The sequence below is a fragment of a genome, unplaced genomic scaffold (genome assembly GCF_019419815.1).
Source record: "Pyrus x bretschneideri cultivar Hongxiangsu unplaced genomic scaffold, Pyrus_bretschneideri_v1 Contig8, whole genome shotgun sequence".
Taxonomy (NCBI): domain Eukaryota; kingdom Viridiplantae; phylum Streptophyta; class Magnoliopsida; order Rosales; family Rosaceae; genus Pyrus; species Pyrus x bretschneideri.
The window spans coordinates 11,189,285-11,203,394 of NW_025999820.1; the positions used below are offsets into that span (position 1 = coordinate 11,189,285).

Below are 14,110 nucleotides of genomic sequence, written 5' to 3' on the forward strand. Positions count from 1 at the left end.
TAGGACTTCTGCCACACTGCAACCACATGTTAGTTGTTTCCTCGTTAAATAAGGTTAATTTAGTAAACCCCAAATTAGGTTAGTTTACTTATTGAAACGAAACACTTTAGCAAAGTATTAAAAACTAGAACGCTACACAATTCAAAATTGTTGGTGTTCAGCACGACCCCTAGAAAAGATCTGTACATAAAATAAAAGCTTCCATCAGATCGGAGCACATGGTTTGCTCGGATGAGTGGTTCAATAGATTTTTTTTTGGTAACAGAAGGGGTAGATCACCTCAAAATTAACTCAAAAAATGATTACAAATTGTTCAAATCCTAGAAACTTCGATCATATTGTCAAATGAATAAGTTTCAAGCTATTCAGGTGAATTCTCAATATAATGGTACCCAAAATTTATATTATAACTCCCAAAACCTCTATATAGCCAATAGCCACATGATATTTGGTTATATTTGAGATGATCATTTGTTCATTGCAGGTGTGAAGTGATCACTGATTGATATGCCGTCCTAAATTTTTGTGTGGCCACAGTTCAATCTCCAGTACTATCTAGCTTTTGCTAGGGTACCATACAATATTATATTCGTTTTTTTCTAACTGGGAGCCGTTTTGTGGGGTGAAAACTAATTTTGCAGATAGGGTTTTGATACCAATATGGGGTCTGTGTAGTAGCATTCCACACATCTCCTTCTGGTTTGTCTTTTTAAACCTTGTCCGTTGGGTGTCTAGAAGTCACGTGAATGTCTTATACTTACAGCTACACACGTCTCTCTCTCTCTCTCTCTCTCTCTCTCTCTCTCTCTCTCTCTCTCTCTCTCTCTCTCTCTTACCTTTGCCAATTCCCAGAACTGCCTGCTATAGCTGATCTCTTCTTTAATAAAAGAGTAACGCCACTCTGCAACTTAGGCCCCTTTGCTTCTCTTTCACTTTTTACTTGCTATGTCTCCCATAGCTCAGACCTAGCTAGCTCTTCCACCTTTATTGGAGTACTATACAAGTTTTAGTAGTTTTCTCTCTTTGATCTCGATCGATGACTCCTCCACCTTATCATAATCTTTCACCTCCTTCCCCTTTTAATCTTGAGCTTAGTGGAGATCATGATCTTCAATACCACCACTTCAATCTTGAACCTCAAACTTCCTTTTCTTCTTCTCTTTCTAGTCCCCTTTTCTTAACTCCAGCTCAAGTCCAAGGACGATCCGATGATCATTATAGAGAACCACAACAGTTTCAATTCCAACTCCTAGAGGTACTAATTAACCAATGATCACATAACATGTGCACACTTATTTATGTGATCTATACACACACATGCCCCTTCTCAGGATAATCGATACTGTAGCAAAAAGGGATGATAGGGCTTAATATATATGTATCTTTTTGGTTTCCTAGCTTATTAATTAGTTATCTTCATTAGAACTTGATCTTATGCATCCTTATATATATATAATATGTAGCTGATTATCTTGATCATTATTTTCTTATTTTTAGGCTGATCATAACATTGTTCCGTATGGCGGATCACGCGATCATGATCATCAAGCCATTGAAAATGAAGGTGGCAATGGTACTGTTTTGAAATTAAACATTTCCAAGAATGGAGCTGTCGGAAGTGGGAATCCAAGTACTGATCATGAGGTTAATACTAGTTCAGTTAAGTGGATGTCTTCAAAGATGAGGATGATGCGGAAGATGTCGAACCCTGATCACACATCAAGCAGTTCTAAGAGTAGTGGTGATAAACCAATTTCCATGAAGTTATCATCACACAAATTTGAAGAGCAGAAGTCGCAGCATCCATCATCGCAATTAGGAGCCGAAATGATCAGCTGCAGCAACAATTCATCAAACAACATGAACAGCATCCCAATTATTAGGGTTTGCTCCGATTGCAGCACTACTAAGACACCTCTCTGGAGGAGTGGACCGAGAGGCCCTAAGGTACTTGATTAGTTAAAATCCTAACTAATCTATTTCTTGAAATGCATTTAATCAAATTGTAACTTCGCTAGCTACAAAAGGTAAAGTTAATTGTATCTTTGACAACAGTTCCAACTGGAATCAGCTTCATTTCTTACTCATTAATCATTAATTTGCAGTCACTTTGTAACGCTTGTGGAATCCGGCAAAGGAAGGCGAGGCGGGCAATGGCAGCAGCGGCAGCTGCAGCCGCAGCAAGTGACACAACCCTGACAGTTGCCGCACCATCTATGAAGAGTAGTAAGGTGCAACACAAAGACAATAAATCAAGAGTAAGTTCTACTGTTCCCTTCAAGAAAAGGCCGTACAGTAAACTGACCTCATCCCCATCATCTCGAGGCAAATCAAAGAAGCTTTGTTTTGAGGCCCCCACTGCCGCCGCCGCCACTACTGCTCTTCAACGAGTTTTCCCGCAGGACGAGAGGGAAGCTGCAATCCTGCTAATGGCTTTATCTTGTGGACTTGTTCATGGTTGAATAAATTTCAACACATGCATCCTCAAATTGAATTAGTCTACTAGTACTTGTTTTGTAGTAGTACTTTAGCTATATATTAGAACTAAATCAATTAATTAAGTTTAAGCTAGAGAGTGAGAGAGAGTACCAAAATCAGTGATGAGGAAGCAAATTAGTTAATCAGTTCAATAAAAGCCAAAAATAATTGTGTTGTGATCTTATGAGAGGGAACTTATGGTGTGTTTTTTTTTTACAAGTAGATATAGAATTCACCAAAATAATGGTTGTTTCTATATAACTGCTCGTTCATCTATATATTTAGGTTTTGTTTTGTTATCATTTTATCGATCAATTGTTATCATACTACTAGTGCTGCCGCTACTCCTTTTGCCTCTTTGTCCCTTTGTTGTTTGATTTCAGTGCTGCTGCTACCTAGCGCTGCACAGTTAATTGGTACAAATCTTAGTTGAGAATTAACTAGATCTAGGGTTCTTCCATCACTATAAGAGTTTAAATTGAAGTTCCACGTATGTCACCGAGATCAGTAATTAAAATAACTTTTGGAAATATTGTAGAGACAAACAAAAATTTTGACTTTTGAATCACATGACCGTTAAACTTAATGGAACATATACTGCATGCGGTAGGGCACGAAGATTGAGGGGTGCAGATCATCCCACATTAATTGTATCATAGCCCACGGTTAGGGTCCGTGCAATCTAAAGGCTTGTCACCAGGAAGCATAGGTTTGGAAACAAGCTTAGACTCTTAATATAGAGTTAGCTTCTGAGTTCTTAATAATCACTTTCTGAAAAGATTGAAAACAAGTCTGGACTTTATTGGAGCCGACCTCTGAGTTTCAATTGCCGATGTGTGGATCTCCACGTGTAAACCACTAAATGAGGTTACATGTGAGGGGACGTGTTAGCAGTCCCACATTGGTGGGGTAAAGAAAAACAATGATTTTAAATAGGATTACTCAACTCTAACTAATACCGAGACATTAATTTTGTGGTAAAACCCCACACCTGACGGATTGGACAGGTGATAAAGTTGGGGACAATATTAATGTCGTTAAAGTGGGATCCCCGGGCCCGTCAATCTAAAAAATTTCAACACTCGATTGGATCAGTAGCTATGGTGCACCCCATCCCCAGTAAATGGTAACAAATCATGAGCAATTCTCAAGTTTAATAAAAAAGAAAAAGAACCCTAAATTTTGAGTTTAAATCGAAGAGAACTTTAGGGCTGTAGGGTATGATGATATGAGAAAGCAACAACTGATCTTTTTACAGTTTTTAACAAATTTTCCTTTTATCTTTCCATTTTTCTGAAAAGTTTAATGGGGTTACTGACAAAGCAATCATGATTGTGATGATTCAGAGTGGAGATATATATACAGCTTTTAGAGTTTGGAAAGGTCACCTAGAGGATTGTACTACTCTTGTCTTAGACATTGTCTGGATTCGAGAAAGGTAGCTGTAGTTGCAGACAAGAAGAAGCGCAGTACGTGACCTCTGCAGGCTAGCTACAGTCAAGTACTTCAGAGAAATAGATTAGTTACACAATCTCAGAAATAACAACTTAGAGTTTCTTCTGTATTTTGTGTTTAATTAGTTCATGGAAGGGTGTATATGAGAGTTCCAATATTTGTAAACAGAGAGATTGAGGTACATGCATTCAGACTACACTAGAGATTTGCATGGTTCACTCTTAGTTTGGTTACGGTCACGGGACAAAACCCTTATCCCAGTTGTACATCTCAGCTCCTCCCCCACACAAATAAGTAAAACCAGTCGTACATCTCAGCCCCCACACAATAAGTGAAACAAAGTTTGTATTCTAATCATTTCAAGAGAGATGGGATCAATGACATTGTAGGTTTATCTGTCTCTTCAGAAAGATGATCTTCTCCACTCAAGAGCCGCGTTTGGATGGTAGTTTAAAGATAACCTAATTAGTCTCCTTGAAATTATTACTGTTTAGATTTAAATTGAGTAGGTCAAGCTCATAATTGGTTGCGGTTTTTCAATGTGCTAGGAATATGACACGATACACAAAGTGTCATAATAAAAGTTATTGACTTTTTTTTTTTTGCAAATATCTGACCACTCGTATGATAACACTTAATGTACTGGGCTGTATTCTCAATACACTGAAAAATTTCTTCATGTCATCCAAAAAAGGGCTTCAATTCTTTTGAGGTGCCCATTCGAATATATGGGCATTTGAGGCTTTATACAACATTTGCTGAAACGGGCCCCATTTAAAGTTTGGACCTAACTAGGCCCTGCAGCAACTTTAAGGCCTCTTTACGCTTAAATGAAACGACATGTCGTACTATTCATCGCCCCCGTTTTTCGCATCTTTGATCGTTGGTCCACTTGGAGTCCCGAAAAATCAGTTGACGACTGGAAGGAGACTATATCTCAGGCGTTCCACACAGTCAAACGCCGAGAAAGAGATGCCGGAGCCACCGCAACCCCCGCCTTCATTACCGCCGAAGGAATTACCAATCAACCGCTACAAGTTCATTTGGCGAGTCCTCATGATCTCCAATCTTGCTCTCGGAGGTCAGCCAGCTTTCTCATCTTTCGGTTCTACTTTTTCTATGTTTTTTTTTTTTTTGGTATTGGATTATTAGCTTATGGTTATGGGTTTGAAAAACCCTAGATTTTATGACCATTAGATTGCCTGAGGAAAATTGGGTTATTGGTTTTGTTTATCTGAGCAGAAGTTTGATTGCAGTGAATTGTACGTAATGTGTTTAATTTATTGTCCCAGAGGAGTATATTGTGTGCTTTGATGAGCTGATGTTTTAATTCTGCTTTAAGCTTGGACTGTTTGAAGGGTAATCTTTTGTTGTTGTTGTTTAATGGTAAGTTATGATGGTGTAATTCTTTTAGGTAATTTATTGTCCCAAAGAAATGCATCTTGGAAATCTACTGAATGGCTCAAAGCTAATGTTAGCATCTCTAGTAAACACAACCCCGTGCAGGTTCTCTTGGCTTGGGTTCCTCCTCCGTGTGGGACCTTTAAGTTAAATGTGGATGGTGCTAGGCTTGGTTCTAACGGGGTGATTGGAAGTGGAGGATTAATTAGAGATTGGCACGGTAACTGGATCACTGGTTTGATTGCTAAAAAAGGAGTTGGGGAAGTCCTCCATGCTGAGCTTTGGGCTTTGTTTTATGGGTTGAAGATAGCTAAAGCTAGAAATTTCTTTCATCTTATTGTGGAGGCTGATTCTGCTTTGGTGTTCTCTCTCATCCATGGTTCGCCTAGCCTTAATAATCAGCCTCTTTATGGTCTTGTCTTGGAGTGCAGAAGTTTGATCATAGAGAACTGGAGCTGTAATGTGCAGCATGTTCATAGAGTGCGTAATTTTGCGGCTGACGGATTAGCCAAATTGGGTTTAAATAGCAAGATGGAGTTTCATGAGCTTGTGGAGCCTCCCCTTGTTTAGTGAAAACTCTTTCTGATGATTGCTCCGGAGTTGCTATAGCTAGATTAGTTGTTCCTTAGTGTTTCTTTTTCGTCTTCCATGTTACCGAAAAGAAGTAATTCTTTTTCATGGTACCCATAGTTAGGATAGGGATCCAGTGTGAGAGAGAGAAGGAAAAAGTTAAGCCTCTTCAGCCGCCTTGTCTGATAACTTTTCAGGCAAAGCCTTTAAGGTGTTTTTTGGGGACCAAATCATAATGGAATTGATGGATGTTATTGTAACTGGCATAGTATGGTCCAAATCAGCCAATTAATATCATAGGCAACCGATTTCGGACAGCTTTCATGTGGTATGCTGATTGAAATTTGAATTACTAAATTTGGAAGGCCTTGGTTGTAGCCTGATAGGACTTGAAAAGCTTAATAACTTGATTTTTAAAATCAATTGGTAGTAAGTAAACACTGGAATGATGACCGTGATTTCTTTTGTATGGAAAGAACTTTAAATACTCTGATGGCTGTAGTGTCAGAGTTCTATACCAGTAATACTGAATTTCATTGCCGTAAAGTTGGAATATTTTTGACAATTTGACATTAAATTACTTCATCTATAGAAACTGTTATCCCGCATCTCTAGGGGCAAGTATACAAGATATTCTTCGCTGTCTTGTGATGGACAGAAACCTTGCCGGAAGTATACATCCATTTGTACTTAGGGCTTTTCCCTCTTAATCCAAATGGTTTAAGTTTTTTTACTATATGTTAAAAGGGGAACAGGGCAAGCGGTTAGAGGTTGTTACAGCAGTTCTCCTGGGATGAATGACTTATGTGGTTATCACATCAATTGTGCAAAACAAGAGGTTGCCAGTGTTTACTTTATGAAGATATTAATCTTTGTGTGAAATGTCCCTTCTATGCTTCTTATTTCCGTGTATGTCCATGTGCTTGCACTGTGAGTGTCTTTGTTAATGAGTTATGCGACTGGCTCCTTGTCAATCTTCCCATAGGAAGGATTAGTCCCCTCGCTACCCTGATAATGAGCGGGCTACTGCCATCCAGGCAAAAGCAACTTTCCCTCCCCTTTACTTTGATCAGTTTGGTTAATCGTCAAAATGACATGCCTATTTTTTGACTTAACGGATGCATTGATAGTTTCGTTAGATCGAGTAGTTGGGGTTGCAGCCTAGATCTCCAAGGTGATATATTCATCACTTATGACGTTGGCTAAGAAATAATCAGTTAAGGGAAAAGCGGGGAAAGCTAACATTTGGAATAATTTCTTACTGATAAAGATCTATTCACCATTTGTTGATGTATCACACAAATTTGCTACAATATGAATAACATCATTGTCAAATTCAAAAGTCAACCTCAAAGGCAGGATTAACTGATTTGCATCTGAAATCTTGCAGGTTACATGTTTATTGGAGTCAAGAAGCGAGATCGTGGAGAACATGGCACATTGAATCTGAAATCTGTAGAAACAGGCGCTGAAATTCAGAAACCTGCAGTAGAAGAGCCCTCTGTTCCTGCCACAACTCCTACAACAACTCCTACGACAACTCCTGCAACAACTACTACAACTTCTGAGACATGGGATATGTGAGGGCGCAGCCGCCTATCCCTGAAGACCGGCAACATCAACATTTTGAGTAGATGACGTCAGGAAGGACGAAATTCAAGATGAACAATACTGAGAAGAAACAAAGCGATGAAGAAAAGACAATCTTAAACAGTTAGAATCTTATACAGGGAAATGGATCTTTAACTAGGTTGAGTTCAGCGGATTGCTTTGTTACTAATTTCGATTGTGGGCAACATGTTTGCAACATATTGTCATGTCAATTTTTGCACGACATAACGATGTCCCTTGTGCATGAGATTTATCTGTATTGCGAAATAATAGATTATTCTTTTTTCTTTTCGCATACATAATATGAAGCGATTAGATCTTAGTCTAGTAGTACTTTTTTGCACAAAATTGAACGAGCTCTCAATTTCGAATTGCCCCACATATTAATACACAAAAACGAACAATTCAAATTTGTCATCAGTACTCAAATGAAGACTAATTTATCTAAGAGATCATACTAATGAAAGGTCGAAGGTCATCGAGGAGAGAATCTTGTGTACGATCACCAACGTACGGCCTTTCTCCCAATCCGGTAGAATCCGGGTAGAAACGGAAGAAAAGGAGATACAAGAAACTCTTTTTCTGTATATGTGGCCTCACAACCATGTGGTTCGAATAGTGTGACCTTCAAATTTGTCGGTCATTGATGGCCTCCTTTGGGAGCCCGACCAGTTGATGTGGCTCATAGTTATTACAGGACCCACCATTGTTGTACACCACTCTCCCTCCTGTAACGATATCCACACTTCGCATCCAATCCCATCTCCCACCTTCAAGGCATCAACCATTCATCCTATTCCAAATCTTAAAAAAAAAAAAATTATAATAAAAAACAGAGGTTTGCAAAATCTTTGTCTCTGCAATGCCGGGAACCATCAATATTTCAGGTACTAAAAGTTATTTGTCAACTATAATTCAAACATGGAAAAGGCGTTGATGTATAATTGCGCTTCGTAGAACAGCGCTGAGGAATTAATCTCGTCTAATCCTCTATTTAATTTATAAAAATAAAAAATAGTGAAGTCTAACATATGTTAAGCCTTTTCTTTTTCTTCACGTTTTGCTGAATTTGCAGTTCTCCAGTTCATGGACCTTCCTTCACCACCTTCTTCCCCAATATCCATCAAGGGTAAGAAATTATTTCTTTCCTTAGCTTAATTTCGTTCTTTTAGTTTCGGACTAGAATTTCAAACAGTTTAACAAAATGGTCACTGAATGAATACACATTGCAGTTTCTATGGGAAAAAGAGAGTGCCAAGCTTGGGACAAGGGAGACTTTACCTTGTAAAAATCAGAAAACTGCTTCTAGTCATAGATGTTGTTATTCAATTCGTATCTTATCCAGGTTGTGTTTATGGACAGCGCATTGACGACCCTTCGTGACAATTTGGTTCTTCTTCTTCAAGATTCGGAGGGGAATGAGATATCGCACGCAGGTTTGTCAAAACAATTCCTATATGTATAAACATTTTCTTTTTTTTTTGTTTACAAAAAGATGGGAGGAAGATTAATATGTATGATCATGTTTGGATCAGGAGTTGAGGTTAAGTCGATAGTCGAGAAGGGTCTTTGGGACGACTTGTTTCCCCTGAAAGGAGGCGGGTTCGTGCGTATGAAGTTGCAGTTTGTGCTCAACGAAGAAGAGCGCAACAAAATCCGAATGATGGTACTGTCTTGTGTTGCTGTTTTTGTTTTGAATGGTCAATTTCAGTTTGTAATCAAATTTTTTATAGTTGTAAGTTTGTAACTGGTGTTTGGTATATCTTCTGAATTTTCTTGCAGAGAGAATCTGCAGTGAAAAAGAAACAAGGGGAGTTGATCAATAGCAGTCCCAACAGTGTGCAAAGTACTCTGAGTGCTGGGGTCAATGTCGCATCATCATTGTACCTTCGCGAAGAGATCTCAGGTTCGATCTTCATTGCTGAACAAGAAAATTTAGAATCTTCAGGCATAATATAACAGGAACGAATAATGTGACAGTCCTTAGTTTTCTATGTGGTATTAGAATTTATGTTTTCGTGAATGATTTTGTGGATGTTCTGAATGCATGAGGAAATCCTATAGTTGAAAAGTTCGTGAGAAAACTTTTTGTAGAATGGTAGTTTTGTTTTCAGATGGTAATTGGAATAAGAAGTGCTTATCATGATCAGAAGCAGAATTTAAGTGCATAAAGGTTGAAAGGGTTCGCGAGTTGTTTTAACGATCACTTAACCCGCTTTAGAGTGATGCAGATAGAAATGAAGAGACTTTATCGGCCATTAATCTTCATCAGAGTGTTGAGCTCCCAGTAAATGAATCGTACGAAGGGAGATTCGTTGAGAAGGCTGAGGCCAAACCACTTCCAGCTAATGTTGAATCCACAGCCACTTCTGCGGATAAAACTTCAATAGTATTAAGAGGCTCACAATCGACTGCTGGCGCAACAAATCGTCCTAATCTTCTGGAAGATAGGCTTCGAAACCCTGAGAAGCAGGGTCCGATCAAGAAAACTCCTAGCAGTGTAAAGAAAATGATAAGCGCCTTTGAAAGCGGCTCAGCCGAGGTATGTCGGGCATGTTGCTTTATAAGAGATGAATATATTCTTTTTCAAGTGGATAAGAGGCGAACCTATTATAGGAAAGCGTCTAGTACGCCTGTTACAATTTTTACTGCCCAATAACCAATTTGGTCCCGATGTAAGGAATAACCAGTTCCACTGAAAATGCAGGTTCAATACACCCAAAACCACACCTGTAACCCAAGTCAATTCACAAGGTTTTTTTAAAGTTGCTGGTGAGATATAAGCAATACTCCAGTGCAATTCTCCCTCTGAATCATAATAAATATGTTTTTGAACACTCTATTTAAAATTTAAAGTATATGCTCCCGCACGAATCTTAGTAATCACTTGTTCTAATTCTATGTAGTGATCATTTTGAACTAAATTTTCCTTAATAATGTTTGCTTTGACCGCAGGATATGAGGCCTCAAATCAAACCGCCACCAATACAAGATCGTTCGAATAAGATTAAAACAGGAGCTCCTTTGGAAAGCCATAACTTAGAAGAACACAAGAATGTGATAAGTACAGAAACTGCAGAGTCAATATCAAAAGCGGTAGTGAATCCTTTTCGGTCAGGGGACTTGAATATTCGGCCAACATCTGGTGAAAAAAGCGGTGAGCAAATAAGTCTACCTGGAGCTTCGGATGCGATTAAATCTTCACATCCCACTGGGATAAAGAATAAAATCAAACAATTAGAGGTACACCAAGTAGTTGACATAAAGAAAGGTAACTTTCCCAAAAATTTCGTTAAACCATCAACATTTGAAACGGTTCAAGTATCAGATAAGATTCTTGGCAAGCATAGGCACGAACCTTCTGATATACCCCGTGGAAAGCGACATTCTGGTGGCATTCACGGTATAGAGGAGAGTCGAGTACAAGTTTCTTCAAGAAATTGTCAAATCACCGACGTTCAAGGAGCTTCAGATAGTGCTAATGCATGTACATCAGAAGCAAACTTGGAAGATAGGCACATTCGAGGAGATACAGGTCCCAATGTATGCACATCAGTAGCAAAATGTAAAGATAGGCACGATCCCCTTGAGAGATCTGGTGCCTGGATATTTCCAGATGCAGCAATACACTTTTGTATAACGACTAGTGGTACAAATATGATGGATTCGCGAGGAGGTTGCAGAGAGAATCCAAGTATCCATCAAAAGATGAATTTTTCACTACCACAAAATGTTGAAGAGGTATTGAATTTTTCGGCTGAACTTCTGGTAACTTATTAGTTATTATATTGCTAAAAAATCTTGATTACGCATCTTGCATTTACCTATATTCAACTAGAGCAATCTGATCTTCATGTGACGAAGGAAAAATGTATAATTAACATGAGAGATTGATATTATCCGGCTTAAAAGTTCGAATAATGCGGTTTCTTAGAACTTAATCATGTGGTGGATTTGGTGTTCTAACAGTGTAATCCTTGTGTTTATGTGATCACTTGGTAGTATAATGTGGATAGAAATGAGGAGAACCAAAGAAGAAGATCAAGGGTTGAGACTTCATCAGAGGAGGCTGGAACTTTTGGTGGGGCGGTTGGGCAGGTTATATGTTTTCTCCTAATCAAATCCATGAAACTATAGTTATATGTTGACATTTTGTAACCTTAAAGTCTAAAATGTTAGAGTTCATTCGATAACCATTTTATCTTACTCGATGATTATTAAACCGATTCTAAAGAGTATGAAACTTCATATCTAAATTTTTTTTTTTTTTTTTTTTTTTTTTTTTGGCGCTCCCATTTCCCTTACCAGGCAGTAAAAGTTGCAGTTGTAATTGGCTTTGGCACACTTGTTCTCCTTACAAGACAAAGAACAAACAGGTAAGCATATTACCAAACAGAGAAGGCGAGATATCATGCAGGATCATGAGTATTTTTTTTGTTTCCAAGTCCCTGCCATTTCTGTAAACCACTGGCAATAGTTGCTCCGTGACTAGTTTGTTAAAAGTAGCAAGTTCAAATTGCTTTTGTAGTTCCCCAAGCTACAGGCAGATTATCGAAAAATTATTTTGTGTGGCTGTACGCCTACGCATCATTAGTTTTATGGCACGTTCACTGATCCAGAGGAATTGAATTGAGAATGAATTAGAATGAGATGAAATTAGAATTAGATTACAGTTGAAATTGTTTACTAAAACTGTCTAGAATCGAAGTAGGAATGATATTGATATATATATAATCTATTTACTAATTTACATGAATCAGAATGAAAATTGATGTGTTTACTGAAATACCCACTAGTTTAACTAATCTATTTTATATGCTAATTATTTTTAAACTTTTATCCTTTCATTTTTTTAGTAGAGAGAACAATTTTATTTTATTTTGTAGTAAAAATTTTATTCTTTCATTTTTCCAATTTTTTTGTGACCCTCGGTCTCTCCCTCTATTCCCCATCTTTCTCCCGACCTAAAAAAGTTTCTAAAATTTCCCCATCTTTCTTTGCTGCCGACGTTCTGCCGACCTAACCTTTTCAAACATATCATTTTATTAGTTTTCCTATCTTTCTATGATGCCAACCCACCCCACATTTGCTAATAACCTTTCGTGCTCCCTCCCTCCATGTCCCAGCCTTGATTTTTTTACCCCAATTTTAAGTTTCCCAATTGAGGCAGTGAGTGAGCTTTTAACCATGGAGTTGGCAGATCGAAGAGTCAAAATGAGAATATATAAGCATAGGGACATGAATTGGTTTGGGATAAACAACAGACTGAGGGCAAGGAGGAAGATGGACCTTGAAAGCTCCAGTCCCGACGACTGAGAGAGAAGCAAGAGCGTTGAAGCTGCAGGGGTGTTTTGGGATATCAAAAGAAGTACAATGGCACTTTAGGAAGAAAAGTTTGATCACTGATGAACCCTTTCTTTCGGAATTCAATGACCAGCTATATATTGGTAATCGGATTCCGGATAAATCTGGAATTGAATTCCCCATTTTGGATGGACGCTACCTTTATTTTCCTTAACGAAAAGAACTTCAAATCCTTACATTTTAATGGGTGCGTACTTCCACAACCAAACCCCCCACCCCCCAAAACCACCCCCCCCCCCCTGGGGGGCCAACTTCAAACACTCCATCTTTTTCCCATCTTTGAGGGCGGAGGTTTTTTTGCAAATGCAGTTCGCGACAGGGCTGCTCGAGCTGCAACTATTGCTGGCGGGCACTTGAGTTTCATTCCTGGAGGGGGCTGCAAAACCTTTGCGACTAGTGGAATGACACTGCTAACAGCACCGTATGACTTTGCTATCGGACAGCTTCCAGATTGCAGCCACTCATTACCCAATGCCTCGTGATTATTAGAATCTTTTTTCGAGGAATTAGATTTCCTTTGCTGTTTCTTCCATGCATCGAAACTGAATGGCCCTCCAGGACCAAAGACTGAGATACAAATTGTAGCTGCCTTTGTAGCTAATGGATTAAACATGGGTGGTAGGGCTGAAGGTTGAGGCTCAACTATGTCAAAAGAATGCGAAATCCCAAATTGTGCACTTGGTTCTTTAAGCACACTGTTAGAGACATATTTACGGTAGCCCCATATATATAGTTTAGATTACTTGCACCTAAAGTTTATATATTGTAATATTTTCCTACCACTTACAGGAAAACTCAAAAACTCTTCTTCGGTGTTGAGCAGTCTGGTTCAAAGAGGGAGAAGAATGTAGAGGAGAAGGATTTATGTGCAGAAAGAGAGGACCCTTCAGAGTTTCATTTTAGTAAGTTTTCATAAATAGTGTTGTAAGTTTCATAAACAATGTCGTAAGTTTTCATAAACAGTGTAGTAAGTTTCATAAACAATGTACTGTGAGTCTGCACGTCAGATTTTTTGTCATTTTTATTAAAATTATGTCTTTTTCATTAAAATTTAAGTTCTTTTGTCCTTTTTATTAAAATTTAAGGGTTTTGCATTAAAATTTAAGTCTTTTATATTAAATAAAGTTATAGCATGATTTTTTATTAAAATAAACTTAGTCCAAGCCCTTTTCATGAAAGTTCCCTATTTGCATTCTCCAAATACAAGTAAACAAATGAATGCATTGAAAGG

The 14,110-nt window shown here is 38.3% G+C and overlaps 3 protein-coding genes across 6 annotated transcripts; all 3 read left to right on the forward strand.

Annotated features, from left to right (window-relative positions):
- Nucleotides 1-783: 783 nt before the first annotated feature.
- LOC103941292 (GATA transcription factor 21-like) lies at nucleotides 784-2,823 on the forward strand. Its single transcript, XM_009351484.3, has 3 exons — nucleotides 784-1,255; nucleotides 1,498-1,947; nucleotides 2,106-2,823. Exons 1-3 carry the CDS (start codon nucleotides 1,037-1,039, stop codon nucleotides 2,460-2,462), a joined length of 1,026 nt encoding a protein of 341 aa, XP_009349759.2. The 5' UTR covers nucleotides 784-1,036; the 3' UTR covers nucleotides 2,463-2,823.
- Nucleotides 2,824-4,749: 1,926 nt separating this feature from the next.
- Nucleotides 4,750-7,802, forward strand: LOC103951853. The gene is made up of 2 exons (XM_009363318.3): nucleotides 4,750-5,014; nucleotides 7,295-7,802. The coding sequence occupies exons 1-2, from the start codon at nucleotides 4,774-4,776 to the stop codon at nucleotides 7,486-7,488; spliced, it is 435 nt and encodes a 144-aa protein (XP_009361593.2). The 5' UTR covers nucleotides 4,750-4,773; the 3' UTR covers nucleotides 7,489-7,802.
- Nucleotides 7,803-8,111: 309 nt separating this feature from the next.
- LOC103951948 lies at nucleotides 8,112-13,893 on the forward strand. Of its 4 annotated transcripts, none has more exons than XM_048575632.1 (11): nucleotides 8,243-8,402; nucleotides 8,591-8,644; nucleotides 8,748-8,799; nucleotides 8,878-8,951; nucleotides 9,051-9,181; nucleotides 9,298-9,421; nucleotides 9,747-10,057; nucleotides 10,471-11,283; nucleotides 11,518-11,613; nucleotides 11,824-11,891; nucleotides 13,669-13,889. In XM_048575632.1, the coding sequence occupies exons 1-11, from the start codon at nucleotides 8,378-8,380 to the stop codon at nucleotides 13,793-13,795; spliced, it is 1,875 nt and encodes a 624-aa protein (XP_048431589.1). In that variant the 5' UTR covers nucleotides 8,243-8,377; the 3' UTR covers nucleotides 13,796-13,889. The 4 variants fall into 4 exon arrangements, with proteins under 4 accessions (XP_048431586.1, XP_048431587.1, XP_048431589.1 ...); XM_048575631.1 differs by having other exon boundaries at nucleotides 8,246-8,402; nucleotides 8,555-8,644; nucleotides 13,669-13,891; XM_048575629.1 differs by lacking the exon at nucleotides 8,748-8,799 and having other exon boundaries at nucleotides 8,112-8,402; nucleotides 13,669-13,893.
- The last annotated feature ends 217 nt before the right edge of the window (nucleotides 13,894-14,110 follow it).

Coding starts and splice junctions, on each gene's coding strand:
- LOC103951853 (XM_009363318.3), top strand. CDS start 4,774: ATGTCGTACTATTCATCGCCCCCGTTTTTCGCATCTTTGATCGTTGGT. Junction 5,015..7,294: donor CTCCAATCTTGCTCTCGGAG/GTCAGCCAGCTT, acceptor GAAATCTTGCAG/GTTACATGTTTATTGGAGTC.
- LOC103941292 (XM_009351484.3), top strand. CDS start 1,037: ATGACTCCTCCACCTTATCATAATCTTTCACCTCCTTCCCCTTTTAAT. Junction 1,256..1,497: donor TTCAATTCCAACTCCTAGAG/GTACTAATTAAC, acceptor TCTTATTTTTAG/GCTGATCATAACATTGTTCC. Junction 1,948..2,105: donor GTGGACCGAGAGGCCCTAAG/GTACTTGATTAG, acceptor ATTAATTTGCAG/TCACTTTGTAACGCTTGTGG.
- LOC103951948 (XM_048575629.1), top strand. CDS start 8,191: ATGTGGCTCATAGTTATTACAGGACCCACCATTGTTGTACACCACTCT. Junction 9,422..9,746: donor CCTTCGCGAAGAGATCTCAG/GTTCGATCTTCA, acceptor AGAGTGATGCAG/ATAGAAATGAAGAGACTTTA. Junction 11,284..11,517: donor ATTTTTCGGCTGAACTTCTG/GTAACTTATTAG, acceptor ATCACTTGGTAG/TATAATGTGGATAGAAATGA.